Source organism: Suricata suricatta, chromosome 3, assembly GCF_006229205.1.
Source record: "Suricata suricatta isolate VVHF042 chromosome 3, meerkat_22Aug2017_6uvM2_HiC, whole genome shotgun sequence".
Taxonomy (NCBI): Eukaryota; Metazoa; Chordata; class Mammalia; order Carnivora; family Herpestidae; genus Suricata; species Suricata suricatta.
Window position 1 is genome coordinate 45,405,292 of NC_043702.1, and position 25,268 is coordinate 45,430,559.

Consider the following 25,268-nt stretch of genomic DNA (forward strand, 5'->3'; position numbering starts at 1 on the left):
GTTAAGACCCATTTATTTATAAAATGTATTAATTCCTGTCTTTTATGGCTAAATTGTATTGCTAAAGGAGCTAAAACTTAACTCATGAAACTCAAAGATTATCAATGACTCATTTCTAATACTAACCACTTCCCTCCTCCTGGGGCAGTATGCTTCAAAATGTAACTTGGAAGGGAACATGACAAACTTATGGGAGAAATTTAATTCCTTGATTGAATATTTGCAAATATTACACATGTCATCCACTCTTAAGTGATGAAGGAAACATATGGGATAGTCACCTGGCTATAAAGCGTTTTTAAAGTCTTAACTGACAGATATAAAAACAAATGTCTTACATCTAGACTGAAGTTCTGTCTAACAATCTGCGCTTTCTCTTTTCAACTTCCATGAAAGTATGAATATGCCTACATTTATCACCCCCCCATGGAATTCCAAAATGGAATTTATGAACCTACATTTAGCTTACATAAAGTTTTTTGTCTTAAACATATGACCTTTCTGAAAGTGATGTTTATCACTTACACAAAAGTATCATCTAATTATAAGTGTTAACAGTTTTAACAATTATTTGCTATTGTTTATTTTATAAAGTTCTCTTCAAGGTAATTCTTACACACCTCAGGTATATATCATATACAGAGAGATATTATATATAATAGAGAGAGAGGGAATGGCAGTTCAATAAAATGCCTCCACTCTGAAACCCATCTCATCTTGTTAAAAAGAAAGTGTAGATTGTCAGTAATTTATTTTGAATTTTAAAATGATAAATATTAATAAACTAAGTTAATTAATTTATACTTTCTTTTGGTTTCAATGAGGTTTTTCCTTAATGTACGTTTTACTTTAACATCTAGCACCATTAAATTGACAGTAAAATTGGGGTTATGGTCATATATATGTTAGTTGTTATTAGTCAGGATAGGAATGTAGTAATAATTTTTAGTAAGTTAAGACCTTAGATCTAGGATTGGGTGGAGTTTATCTGCACATTTCACATGTGCAAGCTACATTTTCCAACATCTTCTCTCATATCGTGGCCTTTGCCATTTTCTCCTCTCTGCGCTTGACATAGTCTAGTTATGGCCTCACCTATGATGAAATGGGACAAGTATCCTCCATCTTCGCTTATGTAACTGGGCCACCAAGTAGCTATTTCAATTTCTTAAAAGATTCTAGTGACATGGCTTCTTTACTTGACTCAACTTTATTACAGCTCTCCCGCTAGAACGTGATTAACAGTTCATAGACAATGTAAATGACTGAGTGGACATTGCATACCTCAAAAACCTTACTCCTTAGACCCTGTAGATTTAGAAGACAGAGTCAATGGATTTAGCACCACCCGCCCACTCCATCCCTATCTAAATATTCTATTTAGAAATGCTCCTCTTGCTTTAAAACCACACCCGCGCCCTGCATACATCCCAATTTAAGGATTTAGCTCCCTAGGACTTAGATTCCTGTCTCTTCCCCCAGCGACTCGCTCAGATTATGCACATAGCACTCCGGAAATGTTGGTGGAATATTGTTGAACAAAAACAGTCACTCTGGGCCTTCTGATAAAGATTATGAATCATCACAGGATAATTTTAGCAGAACCCAAACAGTAACCAGGTTGTGCGACTGTCCTAACACACATAATCACCAGCCCTGCCTGCGGGGAACCAGCAAAAGGAAAGCGGGAGATTTGACAGCTATGCCTTTGGCCGTCAGCTTTTAAGCTGGGCAGGTGGGTATTAGAAACACATTTCAAACAGGAACGTGGCTTCAGGAAGTAGTGGAGGCAGCTCAGAGCTGCTCCCCTTGCACTTTGGTCTCCAGCTAGAGGTTGGCGCAAGGCACGCTGGGACACCAGGAATCTCAACCTCCATCACCAAGGCAACCGGCCGGCACGCCATTGTCATGGAGACCGCGGGCACTCAGAGAGGGTCTTAGAGGAGCGCTGCCTTCACGGGCTCACAAGCAAGATGCATCGCCGGGGCTGTAAAGTCTCTGAAAAGCGAAGACACTTGAACAACCACCTCAGTGGGCAGCAGGACCAGGCGCTGACCGGCAGGATCTACCTCCTCCGAGAGATGGGCCCCACCGGCTTCCTGCTGAGGGAGGAGGAGCCGGAAAACAGGGATTTCCGAGTAATTACCGACCCCAACTCGCCTCCGCTCCCGCGGGGCCCACCCGCACCGTCCTCCCGGGCCTTCCTGGTTTCTAGCCACCTTCACAATTCCAGCGGGTTCTCGCTGCCACACTTAACCCAGCCAAGCGAGATCCAGATTCTAAAGATGTGCAAATTGAAGAAAATAGTATTTTGTTAGAAAAGTTTCATTTTGGGAAGTCATGACTCCAGAACGGCATCCAGTTCTTGTAAGATGATGGCACTTGCTTGATCTTTAGGCTTGAAAATGTGAGACGTTTTATTTAAATCTATACGTTGCATTACTTGTGTTCTTGGATCCGTTGTTGGCAGTCACGAGCCCTGTAACTAAAACGAAATGAAAATCCTACGACCTATTTCATACTGTAAATATTTACTAAGTAAATAAAATCGATTTTTCTTTACTCTTTAGTCATTCTCAGACTCCAAGAAGATCCTTTTGAAGGACCGTCTAGGTGGTGATGCCTTGGAAAAGTCTCGATAAAAATTCTTTTAAATTTTGCTGAAACACAACAGATATTTTATATTTGCATATCCCACTCTTGCCACTCGAAAATCAGCCACCATGCCACCTCCCGGTGTTGATTTGGAAATTTTTAATTTACTGACCTGCATTTTAGGTACTGAATACAAAGTACTAGCCTGTGCTTATTTAAGGTATCTTTTATTTTTTTTTTTACTTTGTCCCTTGTAACACTTAGTTAAAAAGTTATATTAGCCCATATAAACTTGGGCTAATAGAATTAGTCTTCTCAAGTAAAATCATATACCAATTAAGTGTATAAAACAAACAAAGTAAGTATAGTTAGATAGGCAATAGATGTATTTTTTCCTTTTTAAAATGAGGTTTCTTTTCACCCGCCTGAGTGTAGGTCACCTAAGAAGTCCTAATTGAGGCTACAAGTTGTTGACCAAGACAGTAAGAAAGTGAAAAATCGGCCTGGAGATTTTCACCACCTGGGGGGTGGGGGGTCGGTCAAGAGTTAAGATGTCTCCATAGAGTATAGTCAACTTTTGGAGTCACCTAAACTAAATTACTTCTTGAAATCTCTTTTAATCCTATTATCTATTAAATTAGTTTTATTCTAACTCTAAAAATTAACCGGAGGGTTTTTTTTTTCAAGTATGCATTTTTCTTTTAAAGGTTTTTTTAGGAAATCCTCATGTTTGTAACTGTTCCACATTTCTGAGAGGAGGGGAACTTTGTAGGCATATATGCTGGTAAGTAACTGTAATGAAGATCTGCCACAAAGGAACATCTTGGTATATTGCCTTTTTCATGATTTGAGTACTGAAGGTAAAAGAAATTCGTTGTAGGGAGGTAAAAGACTATAGGTAAGGGTAAAATGGCTGCAGTTTTTCAGTATGTTTTGGGGTATTTTATTTCATTCTGAAAATTAAAGTTTAACTTGAGGAACATACCACCAACTCTGCAAGTTTTAAATGTTAATATTTATAATAAGAAAAAAATCACTTTTTAGAGTCTTATGTACAAATGTGTCAAACAGAAAAAGTACAAACTAAAAAACAGAAAAAGAAAAACCTCCCTGAATCACAATAATTATAAAATTATGTTCGAATGTGATATCTAACTATAAAACAGAAAAAAAAAAAAACCCTCCCTGATTTGATAATAAGAATTATGTTCTCACTACAGGATTTCTATTTGCTGTTAGATAAAAATAAATCCCCAAAGACATTTTTATTTTTATTCTTTCTGCAAGATGCATTGTTTGTTTTCTTTGTAAATGTAGTACCACAAATCGTTTAATAACCAAAAAATCATTATTTTTTAAAATTTTTATTATTTTTAAATTTTTTTTAATGTTTATTTATTTTGGAGAGAGAGAGAGAGACGGAGTGCGAGCCGGGAAGGGCAGAGGGAGAGGGAGAAGGAGACACAGAATCTGAAGCAGGCTCCAGGCTCTGAGCTGTCAGCCCAGAGCCCAATGCGGGGCTCAAACTGACAAACTGTGAGATCATGACCTGAGCTGCAGTCAGATGCTTAACCTACTGAGCCACCCAGGTGCCCCTCCTTATGTTTTTTTATTTTCTAATGTATTCTTTTTATTTTCAATAAGCATTATACTATGAATCTTTCAAGATAGTAGTAGGACTACACTGAGAATTACTTCTGTTGAATCTGAAAGTTTTCGTCTAGTGGCAGAACTTACTTGCAGGGAAATCCCAAAAACAAATTAAAAAAAATTCTTTTCATTTAGTGTTTGGAATTAGTTTGGAATTCTTTCCATTCTTTCCCTTTTTTCCTTCTTTCAACTCATTTTGTTTTACCTATCTGTACTTATATTAACAAATCATGAATTATATTATTTAGAAGGTTTGTGACTGAAATTGAAGGTAAAAAAAAAAACCAAACAAAATATTGAGAGAAGAGTGTGTATCTCACATTTTGAATGCTTTTCTTTATAATTTTTTTAAAAGTGTATATCTTTGTTTCCAAAGTTTGTATTTACCAAGTTTTTGTTGGTTTTTTTTGATGTTTTTATTGAGCATTGCTAAAAATAATTTGCTCTAGTTAGCATAGAAGATATAAAATATGGTCCTTTAAAAACTTGCAGTTTGGTTTTAATATTAAAAATAATAAATTATCTTTATTCAAATAAGTTTTTCATTGTTTTAATGCTAGCTTCCTCTGGGCAAGGGCCTTCTGTTCTGATTTATTTATAATGTTACTTATTTTTTACAGTATATTAACCAAACTAAATGGAAATATAATTCAAGTATTTAATATACTAAAGTTTATTTAATATGTTTAAGTAAGAATTTTATACGCATTTCTCTTTTTTAAAAAGTCAAGTTCCGTTTCAAATGGCGATATTTGAAGTATTTTTTCTGTCACACATTCAAGTGATATACGTAGGAAAATGGTATTTGGCACTCTCCACAAAATTACTTCATTTTCAGGACTAAGAAACTTCTAGGGAAGTTTAAAGGAATCACAGTGAATACCTTATTCCCTCACTAATCTGTCTCTGGGAACAACTGTGTGTTATAAAAAAAAAAAAATACATGGACTCTCTGGGAAATCTCTTTATTATAAATGTCTTTTATTTTCACTTATCATACTTTTTTCACGTATGCTTACTTTAAAACATAAATTTAACTACTATTTTTGTATGAATTTTTAATTTTAACTTCAGTACAGTCAACATTTAACAACTGTTATAATAGAAAACTGATGATAGTGTTAAGTTTACTTATAACACCATCAGCAATATAAATTCTATAATGCTACTCCTAAACTTAAAATATATCTTTTTAAGTTATGTCATAAATAAATATTTATTTTGGTTTTCCACCTGTGAATATTAGGGTCTTGTTGAAAAAATTCAAGCTTCCGAGAAATCATGAATGTAAGTTGTGTTTTCTTTTTTTATTATTTGAAGTTAACATATTTAATAATTTTTTGTTTAGGCGTATTCTAAACTTAAACAATTATTTTTCTAGACAATGTGACAACTATCCATAGCTTAATTTGTTACATTTAAGACACGGGGAACATTTTTCTTCCTTAATAAAAAAATTTTACTTTATATGTCATTTCAAATTCAGGGGCACTTAACCAAAAAAAAAGAATGAAACAATGGCCAGTTATTCTGAAGGCAAAATTTCCTTCGTGTGTTCTAAGCAAAGATTCACAGTGGTTTCTAGATGTAAATTTAGAGGTAAATTTATTAAATAAGAAATGTCATTTTTTAGATCCCAGCAATAGACAGTTGACATGGCATATAATTTCATTCAAAAATGTCTACTGACTGAAATTTATATGCAAAAATACAGATATAAACATATATTTTTAAGAGTAAAATAGTTTTTATGACAACACTTACATTGAGTTTACATTCAAGCATATAGTTGTGTAACCTTAAGTTCTAGAGCCTTCAAAAACTATTTGTTATAGGTCATTTGGTTTTATAGATTTTATAAAAAAAAAAAAAGATACTGTCATTATGAAATTGTTCCTGTCATCATGCGGTTATTTGACCTACAACAGACCCATCTAAGAACAAAATGGCAAATGTATTAGGAAATCTTTGTAATATTCATAAAGAATTAAGGTAATAATCAGTTTTCCATTTTTTTAGTTCAAAGAATATTGGTTTTATTTAGCCAAGTTCAGTTCCCCCCGCCAACTATCGAATAAGTACAATCACAGTAAACATTTAAAATTTGTACTAGATAATAAATTAATATTAGTGTTTCACAGGCACTTTTCTTTTGTATTCTTCTCTCATTTTACAGATTCTCTTATCAACAGAGCACTATTTCCAGCTGCCTTCAGGGCAGCTCAGATTTGAAGTCCCACAGACATTTTAAATACCGTTTCCCCCCATTTGTGCTTCCCTCTTATATCCCCTATCTCATATATTGGCTTTCCTTTTTTTTAGTCTCCAAAACTAGAAACTGGGATTCTCCTTGATTTTTTTGTCTCCTGGTTTCTTCTTTCCTATCTCTATCGCTTCATAAATCCCGTTCATGTTACATCCTACCTCCTTCCCAACGGTGTTCTCATCTCTCCACCCTCATTCTCACCTTTGTCCAACTTCATCAGCCCTTCAGAGTCTTAGAGAGCCTCTTTCTTGTCAGTGCCTGCACTTGGTTGCTTCCTCCTTCACGTTGTAGACAAAAGGTTCTTTCTGAAATGTCACTTAATTCTCTACTTCATCCTCTCTCCCAATCCCTTCATACACAATGATTGGGTTGTATGATATTATATATATTGTTTATTTCTCTATTTCTTCATTTTATCCACCTGAAGTCAAGTGCTTGCCTCCTCTCCAAATCTTACTTGTTCTCCACACTGTTTTACATACCATTTTCACAAGCTTCTGTACTAGTGCTCCAATAGAAATATCATGTAACCTCATATGTAATTTTCTAATAGCCAATTACAAAAAGTAAAAAGAAACAGGGGAAGTTAATTTTAATAATATATTTTAATCATACATCAAAATATTACCACATCAACATGTAATCAGTATAAAAATGTGTAATACTTTTATAGTGTCTTCAGAGTCTTAGTATTTTATACTTACAGAGCATTTCACCTAGACACTGTATTTTCATTGGAAATATTTTATCTGCATTTAGATTTAATAAAATAATCAGTTGAAAAATAGATTCATGTAACACTCAAAGTGTTACATACATATAGATTTTTCAGTAACTATGTTATGAGTTTTCAATTTAAATTTAAATGAAACAAAATTAGAAATCGAGCTTTTTAGTCACATGAACCACATTTCAAGTGCTCAGTGGTCACATGTGGCTAATGGCTACTCTATTAGGTAATCCAGCTCTACACAACCAAATTTTAAAAATATTTATTGTACTATGTATTAGCTGGGAGCCTCTGTTAGATACTTTTTTTATAAATTGAAAAGTGAATACTAACATTTGTGGAGTTTTTCATTTACAAAAGTAGCAATTTCATATGGATCAACCTAATAGCTAGTATTCTGTTATCCTTTTTACTTCTTAAAGGCAGAAACCATGTCTTGTTCTTCTGATATTTATATCAGTCTATGGTAGGGAATTTTTTTTAGTGTTTTTTAATGTTTAGTCCTAAATGTTAATTTTGAAAAATATATACTTCCTAAGAAAATAAAAGATCTTTCATATCTCTGTATTTAAAAGAAGTTTTGGTCAACATTAAGAGAATCCTATTTGCACAAATATTCAAAAAAGTAGAAGTCTCAATCATCTTAAAATGTATCATTTAAATGAAAGCTAGAAATGAATGAAAGCCTGGGTGCCTCAGTCTGTTGAGCAGCTGACTTTGGCTCAGATCATGTCTCACAGTCCATTGGTTCGAGCCCCATGTCAGGCTCTGTGCTGACAGCTCAGAGCCTGGAGCCTGCTTCAATTCCGTGTCTCCCTCTCTTTTTCTGCCCCTCCATTGCTCACACTCTGTCTCTGTCTCTCTCTCCGAAATAAATAAACATGAAAAAAAAATTTAATGAAAGCTAGAACAAACATACATGAAAATTAATTTAAAGAAAGCTATAAAGGGCTATGCATTTGGATTATGGGAGTGTTTTGAATATCATTCCTAGATTCTTCTAAACCAAATCAGCAAACAAATATGTGCGCTCTAATGTTGCATATCAAAAACAATCAACTTTTATTTTTGAAAATTTACAAAGGTGATTACAAAGGAATTTTATTATAAAGACATCAGTTTTTTAACATGGGGCATTATTTTTCCCATCACCCAATAAATGTTTTCCAGCAAAACCTACACTTATCACCTAATAGGTTCTTCTAAATACATCTATTTTCTTTTTAGCTTACTTTTTAATAGGGAACTGAGGGACAAAATAGCTCAGAGTGGAAAACATATCCTTCTCTTCATTTTATAAATGTTGGCATTAGAGAAACTTTTGGTTTATACAACTCCTCTCTCTTCTTTTATAAGAAAGATTCTAAAAGTCCCTGTGCTAATAGCTGTCAAACCCAAAGTATAAACTAGGTTTTTTTACCTCTTCTCTTCTCTTCCCTTTTTTTCTTTTTGTCTAGTAAATGCCATCTGTTCCTTTTTCTAATTAATTATTTATAGATAAAATAAGAACTATGACTAAGAAGAAAAAATTTTAATTCCTACTATAAAGATATAATAAACTTTATTGCTTCCATTTTCCTTTATTACTCTGTTTATGCCTTAGAGTGCATGGGAATTTTGTCTTCTGCTTTTATCACACACTATGACTTTATACCCATTTTCACTGCTGTCTAATCTCTGTAATTGAAGTCATCAATGGCTAAATATGGTATATCATAATTTAGTTAAGATTATGCTATTGTTAGACATTTAATTTATTTCTAACTGCTTATTATATTCTTTGTACATAAAGCTTTCTCTTCTTTCAATCATTAGATTAGCTTAATGTCTCAATCAGATTGTGGAGTAAAAGTATTAATATTTTTATGTCTGCCAATCATATGTATTGCCAAATTCATCTTAAAATACTTTTGCTGATTTGCAATTTCAGCTACATACCAATTTTCTGCCAGATTTGGTTTAGGATTCATGTTTTAGGTACATATTATTACTTAAGCATATAATGTAAGACATGAACAGAATACTCAAGTCCCCAAAGAAAATAATTTTAAAATATGTAGAAATATTTTTAAATGTTAATATTTCTATAGTATTAGAAAAAAAAGGCTGTCCTACAAAACATGAAAAAATGCCAGATGCAAGGTTTAATGTAATCTATTCATTCCTAGCAAGATCTAAAATACCTTCTTATAACTTTTTTAAATACAAAAAGAAATAACATAAGGCAAACAAACATAATATTTCATTGATTTGCTATTGCTTATTCAATAGGTTTTATTCTGTGTCTGTGTCTCATTCTTATTTTAACTAATTTTCTTAGATGTTAATGAAATTGAACATCTTCCATGCCCTCTGATAAGATTAGCTGTCTTGTTCTTCTCTATAAAAGAATTTTCTTTCATAGTCTCTTACATTAATTTTTTAAATTAATTTCAGAAGAGTTTGTTTCTCTCATTTTCCAATTCATGTTATACCACATAGGACATTTATGGTCAGCTGCTCTTATGAACTTTTATGTTTCAATAATTCTGCTGCCCTAGGAAATCTTTATTCCCAAAAGCACAATTTTTATTCTTCACTTTCCTCCCCATCTTTTTTAGAGAGCAGATGTTACTCTGTCTCTGTGACAAATAGCTCTTGTCCTCCAAAGTAATGGTTAATTAAATTATGTTACCCTCTTACATTCCACTTGCCACCCCACCTCTTACAAGGGACAGAGATTTCTATACTGTTTATGTGTTTTCAGTATTCTTAGTGTTTAATTTGGAAGTCTTTCCAGAAAAAATGAAGGTGTTTACTACCTTGTATTTTTAAAATTTATTAAATAATATATTAAATACATTAAAGAATATATAAAATGAATAGAATTCAAGGAAAACCAATAACAGATGGCATTTAAATTATGGCCTGTTAAGGAGAGAGAAAAGGAAAGGAGCCTGATGGAGAAGGGAATAAAGAATCTAGGGTTCTCTGATCAAAACTAAATGTATTAGAAACAATTTCTTATAAGGACAGCAGGATGGAGAAAATTCATAATTCAAAGAATGAATGCACATCCCAACGTCATAAGCAACATAGTTCCAAATAGATTATCCAGAGGAATACTGACCAAATCTGTGAAAGATGTGGCTACTAAGACACTCTTGTAGAAACATGAAAACCAAGACAGGAGAGTAGTTACAATTGAGTCTTGCTCTCCTGTTATCTATTTATTCATTATTCATCTAACAAAGGCATTCCCTGAAAAAAAGAACAAGAAGTGGTAAACGTCAGTGTAATAATTCAATCAAAACTGTCTTTCTGCTATTTGAAAGAAAATTCTAACTTTCAGCACAAGTTAATTACATTTCTGTATTTGTCACTGAATTTTAATACTTTGGGATTCTTCACAGGTGCTTTGCAATTAGGTCTTGTGGAAGGAGAAATCAGTGACTTGCTTCGAGGGCTACATCGGGTCCAAACTCCACAACAAGGAACAAATGATGAAACTGTGCATTTTGAAGAAGATGGGTACATTAAACAGAAGGAAATTGGTTCAGATGATATCTGCTCTATTTGTCAAGAAGTCCTTTTAGAGAAAAAACTTCCTGTCACATTTTGCAGGTGACATGTTTTTTCTTTCTCTTTTTTATTGAAGTATAATTAAAATACAGTTTGAGGTGTACAGCATGATGATTCAAGAATTCTGTAGAATATTTAGTACTCATCAAGATAAGTGTACTCTTACTGTGCTCTCTTTGACCCATTTTCCCACTCACCTTCCCTCCGACAACCACCAGTATCTTCTCTGTATTTAAGAGTTTGGTATTTTGCTGGTCTTTTTGTTATTGCTGTTGTTCATTTGTTTTCTTTCTTATTTCCACATATGGCTGAAAGCATACGGTATTTCTTTCTCTGGCTGATTTATTTCACTTAGGATTATACCCTCTAGGTTAATTCTGTTGCAAATGGTAAGGTCATTCTTTTCTATGGTTGAGTAATATTCCATTCTGTGTGTGTGTGCATGTGTGTGTATGCCACACCTTCTTTATCCCTTCATCTATTGATGGATACTTGGGTTGCTTTCATATCTTGGCTCTTGTAAATATGCTGCAATAAGCATAGGGGTACATGTATCTTTTGAATCCATGTTTTTGCTTTCCTTCAGTAAATTACCTTCAGTGAAATTACCAAATCATGGTAATTCTATTTTTAATTTTTTGAAGAACCACCATACCACTCTCCACAGTGGCTGCACCAGTTTGCATTTTCAACAACAGTGCATAAGCGTTCCTTTTTATCCACATCTTTGCCAGCACTTGTTATTTCTTGTGTTTTGTGTTTCAGCCATTCTGACAGGTTTAAGGTGGTATCTCTTTGTGGTTTTCATTTGCATTTCTCTAATGATTTGTGATGTTAAGCATCTTTTCATGTATCTATCAACCATCTGCACCTCTGCCTTGAAAAATGTTCAAATCCTCTGCCCATTTTTTGATCAGATTATTTGGGGGTTTTTGAATGTTGAGTTTTGAATGTTGAGTTGAGTTATAAAGTTCTTTTTATGTTTTGGATATTAACCCTTATCAGATTGAAATATCTTCCCCCATTTAGTAGGTTGCCTTTTGGTTTTGTTGATGGTTTCCTTTGCTGTGCAAAAGCTCTTAATTCTGATGTAGTCCCAAAAGGTTTAATTTTGCTTTTGTTTTCTTTGCCTGAGGAGACATATCTAGAAAAATGGTTCTATGGCTTTGGTCAAATTACTGCCTATATTTTCTTCGGGGATTTTTATGGTTTCAGATCTCACATTCTTTAACATTTTAGGGCAAGAAAGGGAGAGCATGAGCCAGGGGAGTGGGAGAGAGGAAGAGAGAATTCCAAGCAGGCTCCATGTTCAGTGCAGAGCCCAACAATGGGCTGGATCCCACAACCCTGGGATCATTATCTGAGTCAAAAGTCAAGAATTGGATGCTCAACTGACTGAACCATCCAGGCATCCCCAGATCTTATATTTAGATCTTTAGTCCATTTTAAACTGATTTTTGTGTATGGGGTAAGAAAATAGTCCAGTTTCATCCTTTTTGTCTATTGCTGTCTACTTTTCCCAGAACCATTCATTGAAGAAACTGTCTTTTCCTCATTTAAAACTCCTGCCATCTTTGTTGTAGATTAACTAACCATTAACTGTGTTAATTTTGGGCTCTCTATTCTGTTCTGTTGATCCATGTGTCTATTTTTGTGCCAGTATTTTACTGTTTTGATTACTATAGCTTTATATATATCTTCACATTTGGATTGTGAAGTGCCAGCTTTGTTTTTCTTTCTCAAGCTCTCTTGGGCTATCTTTGCTGTTCCATTCAAATTTTAGGATTATTTGTTCTAGTTCTGTGAAAAATGTTGTTTGTCTTCTGATAGAAATTACATTGATTCTGTAGATTGCTTTGAGTAGTGTGGACATTTCAATAGTATTAATCCTTTCGGTCCTAGAGCATGGAATATCTTCCCATTTATTGTGTCATCTTCAATTTTCCATCAATGTTTTTTGTTTTTCTTAATGTTTTTAAATTTATTTTTGAGTGACAGAGAGACAGACATGAGCAGGTGAGGGGCAGAAAGAAATGGAAACACAGAATCTGAAGCAAGCTCCAGGCTCTGAGCGAGTGGTCAGCACAGAGCCTGACTTGGAGCTCAGACTCGTGAACTGGGAGATCATGACATGAGCTGAAGTCGGCTGCTTAGCTCACTGAGGCACCCAGGCGCCCCATCATAAATGTTTTATAGTTAGGTTTATTCCTAAGTATTTTGTTCATTTTGATACAATTATAAAGGGGATTTTTTTCTTTATTTCTCTTTTGGCTACTTTATTATTAGTATACAGAAATGTATCTGATTTTTGTAAATTGATTTTTTATCCTGTGACCTTAGTAAATTCATTTATCCTAGTGGTTTTTGGTGTTTTTAATACTATGTATAGTATTATGTCATTTGCAAATACTGAATGTTTTATATTTTCCGTACAATTTTGGATGTCATTTATTTATGTTAGCATGGTTGCTGTGGCCAGGAACTCTCAGTACTACATTTAATAAAAATGGGGAGAGTGGGCATCCTTGTCTTGTTATGATCTTAAAGGAAAGCTCTCAGTTCTTCACTGCTAAGTATGATTTTAGTGTGTTTTTTATATATGATCTTTATAATGTTGATAAATGTTCCCTCTAAAACTACTTTGCTGAGAGCTTTTTATCATGAATAGATGTTGTACATTGTCAAATGCCTTTTCTGCATTTATTGAGATGATCATATGGTTTTTCTCCTTTCTCTTGTTAATGTGATATATCATGCTGAGTTATTTATGAATAGTGAGCCACCCTTGTATCCCTAGAATAAATTTCATTTTATCGTGCTGAATATTTTGATGAGGATTTTTGCATCTATATTCATTAGAGAGATTGACCTGTACTTGTCACTCTCTTTCTCTCTCTCTCTGTTCTTTGTTTTTGTTGTTGTTGTTGTTGTTGTTGTTGTTGTTGTAGTATCTGTATCTGATTTTGGTATCAGCATAATGCTGGCCTCATAGAATGAATTTGGAAACTTTCCTTCCTCTTCTATTTTTTGGAATAGTTTGAAAATAATAGGTATTAACTCTTCTTTAAATGTTTGGTGGAATTCATCTGTGAAGCCATCTGGTACTGGACTTTTGTCATAAGTCTTTTAATTACTGATTCAATTTCCTTTCTTGTAATTTGTCTGTTTAAATTTTCTGTTACTTATTGGAAATAGATTCCATTTTGGAAGATGGTCAGTTTCTAGGATATTATTTACCCATTTCTTCTAGATAGCCCAATTTGTTGGCATACAATTGTTCACAATGTTCTCTCATAATTCTTTGTATTTTTGTGGTATTGGTTATTTTTCCTTCTTCATTTCTTTATTTTTTAATGTTTTAAATGTTTTATTTATTTTTTAGAGAGAGAGAGACTGAGACAGAGAATGAGCAGGGGAAGGGCAGAGAGAGGGAGACACAGAATCAAAAACAGGCTCCAGGCTCAGAGCTTTCAGCACAGAGCCCAACACAGGGCTTGAACTCATGAACCATGAGATCATGACCTGAACCAAAGTTGGACGCTTAACGGTCTGAGCCACCCAGGCACCCTTCCTTCTTCTTTTGTGATTTTATTTATTTGGGTCCTGTCTTATTTTTTTCTTGATGAGTCTGATGAAAGGTTTATCAATTTTATTGATTATTTTCAAAGAACCTGCTACTGATTTCATTGATCTGTTCTATTGTTTGGAAGAGTGGGATTGTCTTTATTTCATTTATTTTTACTTTAATTTTTATTATTTCCTTCCTTCTACTGGCTTTTGGCTATGTTCTTTTTCTAGCTCCTTTGGGTATAAGGTTAGGTTGTTTATTAGAGATGTTTCTTGCTTCTTGAGATATATCTGTATTACTATAAATTTCCCTCTTTGATCAGCTTTTGCTGCATCCCAAAGATTTTTGGACCATTGTGCTTTCATTTTCATTTGTCTCCATGTATTTTTGATTTCCTCTTTTTTATTTTGATTAACCCATTTATTGTTTAGTAGCATGTTATTTAGCCTCCATGTATTTGTGTTCTGTATGATGTCTAATTTCATACTGCCATGGTCAGAAAATGTGCATGATAAGATTTCATTCTTTTTAAACATATTGATATTTGTTAGTAACCTAACCTGCAGTCTATTCTGGAGAATGTTCTATGTGTACTTGAAAACACTGTATTTTTTGCTGTTTTGGAATGTAATGTTCTGAATATATGTTAGGTCCATCTGGCTGATTCTGTCATTCAAAGCCACTCCTTCCTTGTTGATTTTCCATCTGGCTGATGTATCCATTGATGTAAATGGGATGTTAAAGTCCTCTACTATTATTGTATCATTGTCAATTTCTTCCTTTATGTCTGTTAATAGTTCCTTTCTGGATTTAGGTGCTTGCATAAATATTTACAGTTGAGTGCATAAATATTTACAGTTGTTATATCCTCTTGTTGGATTGTTCCTTTTATCATTATATAGTGTCCTTTTTCTCTTGTCTCAGTCTCTGTTTTAAAATCTGCTTTGTTGGGGCACCTGGGTGGCTCAGTCGGTTAAGCCTCCAGCTTCGGCTCAGGTCAGATCTCACGTTCGTGGGTTCAAGCCCCGCATCGGGCTCTGTGCTGACAGATAGCTCAGAGCCTGGAGCCTACTTCTGATTCTGTATCTCCCTCTCTCTGACCCTCCCCCTTTCATGCTCTGTCTCTCTCTGTATCAAAAATAAATAAAAAACATTAAAAAAATTTTTAAATCTGCTTTGTCCACTATAAGCATTGCTACTTCAGCTTTCTTTTCACTTTCATTTGCAAGGTAAGTGGTTTTCTAGCTCTTAATTTTCAATTGCATATGTCTTTAGGTCTGAAGTGAGTCTCTTGAAGGTGGCATTTAGAGGAGTCTTATATATATATATATATATATATATATACACACACATTTACTCACCCTGTATCTTTTGATTGGAACATTTAATTCATTTACATTTAAAGTACTTATTGATATGTATGTACTTATTGCCATTATTGCCATTTTGTTACTTGATTTATGGTGGTTTTGCAGTTCTCTGTTCCTTCTTTCTTGCTCTCTTCCCTTGTGCTTTGATGGCTTCCTTTAGTGTTATGCTTGGATTCCTTTCTCTTTATTTTTCTATTTAGATTATAAGATATTTTATGTATGATTGTCATTAGGCTCATATATAACATCCTATGAATATCATAGTCTATATAAGTTAATGTTGTTTTAGTTTGAACCCATCTAAAAGCATTAGGCTTATAGTTGGGCAGTGTTAGTAGTCACTCTCACTTAGTAGTCACCTGTCTACTGGAGCTGCAGTCATGCTGAACTGCAGAGCACTCTCCTGTGTTGTCACCTGAGAGGCCTTCCTTGGTAAATGAAACCAGAAATCAGACCAGATGCCTACCTCCAGTCCATCTGTTCAGGCTGTTGTCACACCTGTCTGCAGGTACTCACCCTGCCTTGTCTCCTTAGAGACTTTCATGGGTGGATGGGGCCAGAAGTCAGATCCCATGCCTGTCCCTAGTCTGTGTGCCCATGCTACAGTTGCCCTGATTGACAGGGCTTTGAGCTGCCAGCTATGAGGTTTGGCTGCTGGGACTGTGGGCACACTGGTGTGTGTAGTTATCTTCTCCTCTGCTGAGAGCAGGAATAGCTTTGGAGTGGTCATGGTCCTTGCCAGGGCTGCCTGCAGAATGTGTTAGGGAAGAGCTGCTGTGGGGGGACACCTACTGAGTGGGGCAAGTTGGTTGACATGGATCCACAGGATAATGTGAGAGCAGGAAGCACTGTGATAGCAAGATAGGTAGAGAGTGTTTGGCTGATTGCTGCAAACATCCAGGTGTCTAGTCTAAGGAACTGGGGGAAGGATAGAAATGGCACCCACCAGCTCTTTTGTTCTTGAAGTCTCCTAATGATCCTTGCCCTTCTAGGGCATGTTCTGAAATTAGTAAATAAACCTCCTTCGTATGTACCCCCAGGCTTTTCAAACTGCTGCTTCTATTGCTATATCTGGGCTGAGTTATTTGTTATGCTGGCTCTTTAAGGGCAGGGACTAAGTTTCCTATCACCCTTTGACTCTCCTGGAGCTAGGCCCTGCTAGTGTAAAAACTGGCAATGTTAAGCCCCATTGGTTTTCAAAGCCAAATGTTATGGGGACTTGTCTTCCCAATGCAGGTTCCCTGTGCCTGAGGTACCTCGTGTGGGGTCTCATTCTCTCCCTTCTCCATGCTGTGGTGTCCCTCTCGTTGTGGTTAGGCTCCCCGTGGATTTAGTTCTTGACCATGTCTCCATTCCTCCTACACTTTTCAGTGTTGCATTCTCTCGGTGATGAGCTGTGAGAAGTCTGGTCTTCCAGTCTCTGCACTGTTTCTGAGTTAATTGCACTGATGTAGTTGTTACTGCAGTGTGGCCACAGGACAAGGTGATCTCAGGATTCCCCTACTTTGTCATCTTCCCAGCCTTCTACATGTTTTTTTCTTTGGCGATTTAAGCTGATGAAAAAACTCTAATTTAATATGTTTTTTAATTGATTGTTATGAGACATTTTGATAGAAAAACAACAAAAAGCTTTACTTATTGCTTAATATATATTTAAATGGCCTTCTTTGGTTTCCTAACATATATGTTATAGGAGGTCCTGCTCTTACTCTAAATAATTCTAGGCTACAATATAAAGGGTGGAAATTAAAATCTAACTCCATTTTATTCCCTTCTCCTTTGTCCACTTTAAGCTATGAAAGTAGGATAATTTTCACATTTTTATACATGTGAATAAATGCCATTGGCTTAGACAAGTTACAAAGAATTTTTTGAGAGTAAAGATAGTACTTTTTTAATATTATAATAATTCTTTTCAGTTTTTCAAATTCTATCTTTCAACCTAAGTAATTCAAATTTTTACATATACAGAAACATCTATTGAGAGTATCATATTCATACTACTCTTCAAGGCACTGTAAAGTTGGATTTGGATATTTGGGCAACCATTTGTTATTGAACTTTTCATTTTCTTACTCCTGATTATTTGCCAAATTTTTCATCCATGTAGTTTTTCATATGGATGCTTGCATATTTTTAAATTATTAACGATTTCCCAAAATATTATTTCTCTCAGTAGATTTTTATCAGGTACTACCAAATATTGTGTGATTTCTAGAAAAATGAGGTGATACCCCTGTTCTCAGTGATGCTTTTTATTTAAAAAAAATAATTATTATTGTTACAATTTTATTTTTGGTCAAGATTATATTTATCCTCACTTAAAAAATGAAAAATATTGGAATGCCTGGGCGGTTCAGTCAGTAGAGTATGCAACTCTTAATCTCAGGGTTGTGGGTTTGAGCCCTAGGTTGGGAGAGGAGATTACTCAAAAATAAAATCTTAAAAAAAGAAAAAGATCTTACTGATGCAAAACGATTTTTACCACCATTTCATTGGCATGGGGGAGAATTTATTAAGAATTCTGACATATAAGTTAATGATGATAGATTAGGTAGGTAGTTAAGATAGTGTTTATGTGTGTAATCAAGCTATATCTGGAAAATTTGTTCAGAATCTAGTTTTATAGGAAGTTTTGTTTACATAAATATATATAACTTTGATGGGTACAAATGGCAAACTTATTTCATTTCTAATAGGTTTGGCTGCGGCAACAGCATTCATGTAAAATGCATGAAGATCCTAGCTAATTATCAGAATATGGTATCAAGTGCTTCCATGTTGAAATGTCCTTTATGTAGGAAAGAGTTTGCGCCAATAAAACTTATTTTAGAGGAATTCAAAAACTCTAGCAAACTTGTGACTGCAGCTGAAAAAGAGCGACTGGACAAACACCTTGGAATTCCCTGTAATAACTGTAAACAATTTCCAATTGAAGGGAGATGTTATAAGTAAGTGTCATCAGTAAAATTATAAGCATGTTTTCTAACTTTTTTTAACATTAGGAAACTGGGAGCATTAGAGAACTTATCATTTAGTCTTGGTTCTTCCTTCCGTATGTAGTTTGTCTGCCTAAGTGATGGTTGCTTATTTAGGATTTCCAGACTGGTGCTCTGTGTCAGCCAAGTACCTCAAAACCTCTGATTGTTTTATTTTCTTCACTTACACAAAGGTATTGGCTTTGCACTCCAGTCTGGATTGAGAATCTAAAGTAACATTCTGTCCTGGAAACTCTGAACACAAGCTTGTTGCTTTGGCCTAAATGAGTTTCCACATTCAGAACTCTCAACTTCTAGACCTCTCAGCTTGTATAACTTTCTTTGAACCATCGTTGAGATCATTGCCAAAAACTTCTAGGATTGAGCTAGAGGGATATTGACTAGATTGACTGAATATTTAATTGAGTTTCCTGAACAACAAATTGCGATGAGGACATGTGGAGTTTTTTTAATCTTATACTTCAACAGCAATAAGATAATTATTAGAGAAAACAATTTTTGTCACTTTTGTACTTAATCTCCAGACTTTCCCACAATTGCCACGCTAAAACATCAATTAATGTTTCCTAACATCTGCTTAGCAAATTGTGTTTTAATTAAAATTTTAGCTTAACTGTATGTAAAGAAAGTATTTTTTTACAGTTTTCCTAGAAATATATTATGATGAGCCCAATTAGAACCCTCTCATAAAACTGTGAAACTTTTTTTAATCACTCCTGTCAGCAAATAGTAACTTTTCTGCTTTGAAGTATTTTAGTTCTTTGTTTTCTCTATGTGTCACATAGAATTAAATCAACTGGATCACTATAAGTAAGAGTCTTTACTGGAAAATGATTGGCCTGAGAAGGCTCCAAAGGAACATTTTAACTTGAGGAAGAAGCGCAAAATTTTTGCGGAGTTTTAGCAAGTATTCAGCTAGCATCAGGAACATTTAATAGAGTTCCAGAAAAAGGAAGGACTTGATCTTTAGTATTAGCCTCCATTGTTCTCAAGAGGTACAAATCCAAACAGTAAGAAGCTAAGATAGCACGTGGAAGAGGGGGTTGGGAGGAACAGCTATGAGAGATGAGGACATGAAACAGACACAGTGTAAAATTCTCAGTCCTCATGGTTGCCTATTCCTTGAACGATTAGTGCATGACTTTAGTAGATAATTTCAAATCTTTCTTTTAAGTATTTCTTAAAGGTAGTGAACTCTTCTATTACTCAGTTTTCTGACTGCCTTTTGGTCTTCATGGATGATTCTTCACACTACCCCTTGCACAGAAGGAAAAATTTTTTTATACCTTTCTAGGTTCTTTTATATGGTCTATTAATTAAACTGACATAGGACAGATTAATAGCAGAAAAAACAAATCTAAATTTGTTCATGCTGGAGCCTCACACTGACATGAAGATTTCAAAGACAGGCAGTTAGGGCTTATAAGCCATCCTGAGCTAAGGAGAAGGGAGTAGGGATCTAGGTCTTCAAAGGGAAAGAGGACGATTTATGGGAAGATGGGAAAAACAAATGTTTGTCAAGCCAAGCTGAGACAAAGGAACAGGGAGAGGAATTTGAACGAAGAGGCCCTGCTGCACGCCCTCCAGCTTCCCATACCCAGTCCATACTCTGTAGATATCTCCGGTGAGAGCGCTCTTCCTAGACTGGGCCTCTATCTAAATTCCTGTCCATAGTTGGCAGGGAGGTAAAAAGCTCTTCTAACTCTTTTGGGCCTTAACTGACTGCAGCTCAAAATAATCCTCATACCAAAGTGACACATTCTTGGGAGACTTGTTCCAAATACAGGTATTCTCCACTGTTTTGCTCCATGCCCTACACTCGCCTTGGAGAATAACTTCACTCTAGATTTGGCTCGTAATTGCTTACCTCTATATGAGTCCTCTTTTACAAACTAAAGAATGTATTTCAATATTTGTGACTTCATCCTCATTTCATTCCCTCAGATACTGACATTTTAGTAATTACCCTGAAAAACCATTCCCAGTAGGAGTGAGTAGGAGACAAACTAGAAAGCTTTTTGGTTCCTTCTTCATTAGAGTTTCACAATAGAGCTACTTATCTTTTAAGAAGTTTATTTTATATATATATATACATATACATATATATGTAGAGAGAGAGAGATGCCTAATTTTTTCTTGCCTAGCCAAATTTGGTGTATCAAATAAATTGCTCCATTGCTATGATTGGTTAATGTTAATTCTAAGAATCTTCCTTGTAAATATAAATAATAAATAAATTAGCATGTGTGTTTCTAAATATCTAAAGGACATATTTCCCCAAATTTCTCATGGAAATCATTTTCTAAATATTTGATAACTTGTATAAGAAAATAAGTTCATTTGATTACTGCCCAGAATATTATTTGTTTGGTGAATATTGCTGCAAGTAAATTAAAATCATCTACTATTGCAAAATTTTTTATAAATTATGTAAGTTTGAGACAAAGCTTTTGTGGAAAGTGAAGTTTCTGTTTATCTATTTAAGAACTTTTTACACATATACCTTTTTACATATTGTGAGGAAAGGAAGGGAATATAATTCCTTTGTTTAAGCAGTATTCTGCTAAGTACAACTCTCACATTCTCGAAACAATTGGAAAACACTGACTAATCAAAGGATAGAATATCTAATGGGCTATAAAATCTATGGGAATTTAGATAACGAAATGAAAGCTAAGGTTCTGCGGGGAGAAATAATGGAAGGGTTGTATGGTAGACAAAATAATGCCTTCCCAAAGATGTCTGCATTCTTGTGCCCGGAACTTACATTATCATAGGGGAATTAAGGTTGCAGATATAATTAAGATTGCTAAGCCCCCGACCTGGAAGGAAGAAGATCATTTTGATTGCCTGGGCCCAGTGTAATCACAAGTGTCCTTAAAAGTGGAAAGGGAGGCAAAGAGAGAATCAGAGGGAGATGTGACTTTGGAAGAAAAGCCCAGAGAAACAAAGCATTGCTTGCTTTGAAGATAGAGGAAAGGACAACAAGCTAAGCCAAGGAAGGAAGACAGCGACTAGAAAACGGTAAGAGCAAAGAAAGGGATCCCCTTTAGAACCTCCAGAAACAAATGCAACCCCGTTGACCCCTTGATTTGGGTCCCTTGAGACCTATATCAGCCTTCTGTCCTACGAAACTATAACATAATTAAGTTGTATTGTTTAAGCTGCTAAATATGTTGTAATTTGTTACAGTAGTGCTAGGAAGCTAATGATGGATGAGACGGGGTGGGCCTTGTCCTATCTGCCTAGTTTCCGGGAAATTTTAGCAGGAATTTTTCACCAAAACCATCAAAATAATTGGATTTTTTTCTTGTATGTCTTCATCTTTTGCATCTTTAGGTGTAACGAATGCATAGAATATCACTTATGCCAGGAATGTTTTGATAGCTCCTGCCATCTTTCTCACCCCTTTTCATTTCGTGAGGTATAGTTTCCATCTTGAATTTTATATGGTGTTTGTATTTGTCCTGCTGTCAATCTAAGTAAAGTAAATCTAAGAATAATAAGAATAGATAACACCTTGGAATAGAGATGATTGTTTTTTAATAAAAACTTAAGACCATAGTTTTAGGAGAATTCTTTTTCATAGAGATGTACAAGGCAACTAGGTCTCACATTGGTAGTTTATAAAATCTTACATAATAACAAACATCTGATGGCATTATGCATAAATCTTAATTATAGGAATTACAGCCACTAAACTTGAAAATTCATTTTAAAAACTCAGTATTTCTAATTGACATAACTTATTGACAACAATTAATGGTTTTAAAAGTTCTTACATCAACAATAATGAAATTTTATTTCAATCCTTTGTACTGTATACTTAGAAGTAAATGTCTCCTGATGCTGAATAATAATGCTACCTTCTACCTGTTAGACAAGATGAAACATCCACAAAAAATTACCATTATTCATTAATATTCTTACCTTAAAAAGTAATGTTATTATAGTAGCTGTACAATAGTATATTAGACTCACTAATAATTTATAAATTTTTAATGTTAAAAAGGTATTTTTAAATGAGTATTATTTACATTATGTTGTTATCAGCTGATTTTAATCCACAAAATTAAAAGTTTCCATGATTTGCAAAGCAACATCATTTTTATCTATTACAGAAGAGAAATCAAAGATGGACATCACTAGAAAAAAAATCAGATGGAATTGTAAAATATGTAGGTACTAAAAATGAGACAGAAGAAAAGATGCCACATTTTCAAGGAAAGCAAGGGTGAGATTCTCAGTGAAGCTTACATTTCTTTTATGACTTGCAACATTTAAATAACTTTTCAGTTTGAATAAGTTTTATTAATTTTTATTCACTAAATATTAATTATATCCTAGGTGACATTATTATGCTAGTATAAAGGAAGGCTTTAGAGTCAGACTGTCTGAATCCAATCCTTGTATAACTATAAGTTGGCAGTGTGACTTTGGGCTAGTTAAGTACTGCCACATTTTTCTCATCTTTAAAACGCAGATGGAGTGCCAGGGTGGCTCAATCAGTTGAGTGTCTGACTTCGGCTCAGGTCATGATCTGGCAGCTTGTGAGTTCAAGTCCCACGTCAGGTTCTGTGCTGACAACTCAGAGCCTGGAGCCTGCTTCGGATTTCATGTCTCCCTCTCTCTTTATTCCTGCCCTGCTCATGCTGTCTCTCTCTCTGTCTCAAAAACAAACATTTAAAAAACAATGATGATAATTAATAAATAAATAAATGCAGGTAATTATAAAAGCAGCCTCATAGCAATTTTGTGAATGTAAAATGAGTTCATATACACAGCAAATACTCAAGTAATGTTATCTGTTGTTATTAATACTACCAGAGATTCTACTAGGCACTAGGGATATAGTAATTTCCTCAGTAAATAAATGATATCTAACAAAATGTAAAATTAAAAATGATGTAAGTCATTAAAAACAGGGGATTTTGATATTTGTTTTGAAGCAATTGACCTCTAGGGGAAAGAAGTCTTTTCTGCCTCATTCCCCCACTACTTCTCCCTCATGGAGGAAGAATGCTGAGCTGAGTGGTCGTATTTCACAACCTTGATTGGACTGTTTATTAGTGGACAGGCCTTCAGGATTTTTGTCGTATTCCTTATCAAAGAAAATTAAATGTGCTGTGTGTTATTAACACATTAGCTACACTACAAAATATATGTAAAAGAGATCATTTTGAAAAGATGGGATAAAATTAATTTTTTGAAAATAACTTAACCGTGACTCAGTCAATTAAGCATCTGATTCTTGATTTCAGCTCAGGTCATGATCTCACACTCTAGAGATCAAGCCCTATCTTGGGCTCTGTGCTGAATGTGGAGACTGCTTAAGATTCTTTCCCTCCCTCTCCCTCTGTGCCTCCTCCACTTGCACACTCTCTCTCTGAGGTAAATAGATAGATAGATAGATAGATAGATAGATAAATAAATAAATCCCTTTATTAATAATAATAATAATTTCAGTGAGTTGTCCAAATAAAAATTGTGTTTACTCTCATTAACACAAAAACACACATACGTTTCTGTCCAATCCAGTGGATATCTACCCATGTACTATGGGTACTTCACATACTTTGTAACAGCTCTTACGGAGCATAAAATAACTTGTGGGTATATAATAAGCCTGTACAAAGGCTCTCCATCTCCATTTCCTCTGGCTCCGGCTAGGTATCACACTTGAATGTATTAGGATAATAAATTGTATAACTAAATGTTTTGAAGATATTGTAGGTAGAGAGAAGAGAACATTACAGTAGGAAAACATTCTAGGCAGAGAAAGTGGATTAAATAAAAGAGTTTCAAGATAAGGAATACTTATCACATTAAATAATAAAAATACACAGGTATTTTTTTAGTTGAAAACTAGATGATCTTGGTAAAAGCAACTTCTGCAATATGATGGAAATATATTTGTAGAGTGACAAGAAATACAGTAGAATGTAGAATATAACCCATGAATCAATGAGCAATTTTGACTTTCAAGTCTGATTATTTCAAGTCATTTATAATTTTTAATTCCACTATAATTGACATACAGTGTTATATTAGTTTCAGGTATACAATAGAGTGATTCAACAATTCTACACATTACTCAGTTCTCATCATGATAACTGTACTCTTAATCCCCTTCACCTACTTTACCCATCCCCCACACACCTTCTCTCTGGTAACTACCTGTTTGTTCTCTATAGTTAAAGAGTTTTTTTGCGGTGCCTTGGTGGCTCAGTCCATTTAGTGTCCTACTCTTGGTTTTGAGTCAGGTCATTATTTCATGGTTCATCAGTTCAAGCCCCATTCTGTGGGAGCCTGCTTGGAATTCTCTCTCCCACTCTCCCTCTCTCTCTTCCCTTCCCCTACTCTCATTCACACACACTCTCTCTCTCTCTCTCTCAAAATCAGTAAATACTTTTTAAAAAGTTTTTTCACCTCTCTCTTTTTTCTTTGTTTTGTTTCTTAAATTCCACATGTGAGTGAAATCATGGTATTTGTCTTTCACTGACTGATTTGTTTCACTTACCATTATACC

General features: G+C 34.6%; 1 protein-coding gene and 1 long non-coding RNA gene across 2 annotated transcripts in view; one reads left to right on the forward strand and one right to left on the reverse strand.

Moving 5' to 3' along the window:
• Nucleotides 1-1,194: 1,194 nt before the first annotated feature.
• LOC115286445 lies at nucleotides 1,195-2,404 on the reverse strand. The gene is made up of 2 exons (XR_003906068.1): nucleotides 2,220-2,404; nucleotides 1,195-2,102 (listed from the first exon to the last, which is right to left on the reverse strand). It is a non-coding gene; the product is annotated as an uncharacterized LOC115286445 (long non-coding RNA).
• The window catches only part of ZSWIM2 (zinc finger SWIM-type containing 2), a 29,169-nt gene continuing 5,799 nt past the window's right edge, over nucleotides 1,899-25,268 (forward strand). The window contains exons 1-7 of the mRNA XM_029932961.1: nucleotides 1,899-2,138; nucleotides 3,303-3,379; nucleotides 5,492-5,532; nucleotides 10,634-10,844; nucleotides 18,440-18,691; nucleotides 22,079-22,163; nucleotides 22,861-22,973. Coding sequence (XP_029788821.1) covers nucleotides 1,974-2,138; nucleotides 3,303-3,379; nucleotides 5,492-5,532; nucleotides 10,634-10,844; nucleotides 18,440-18,691; nucleotides 22,079-22,163; nucleotides 22,861-22,973 — 944 coding nt within the window. The 5' untranslated portion in view covers nucleotides 1,899-1,973. The remainder of the gene's footprint in view (nucleotides 2,139-3,302; nucleotides 3,380-5,491; nucleotides 5,533-10,633; nucleotides 10,845-18,439; nucleotides 18,692-22,078; nucleotides 22,164-22,860; nucleotides 22,974-25,268) is intronic.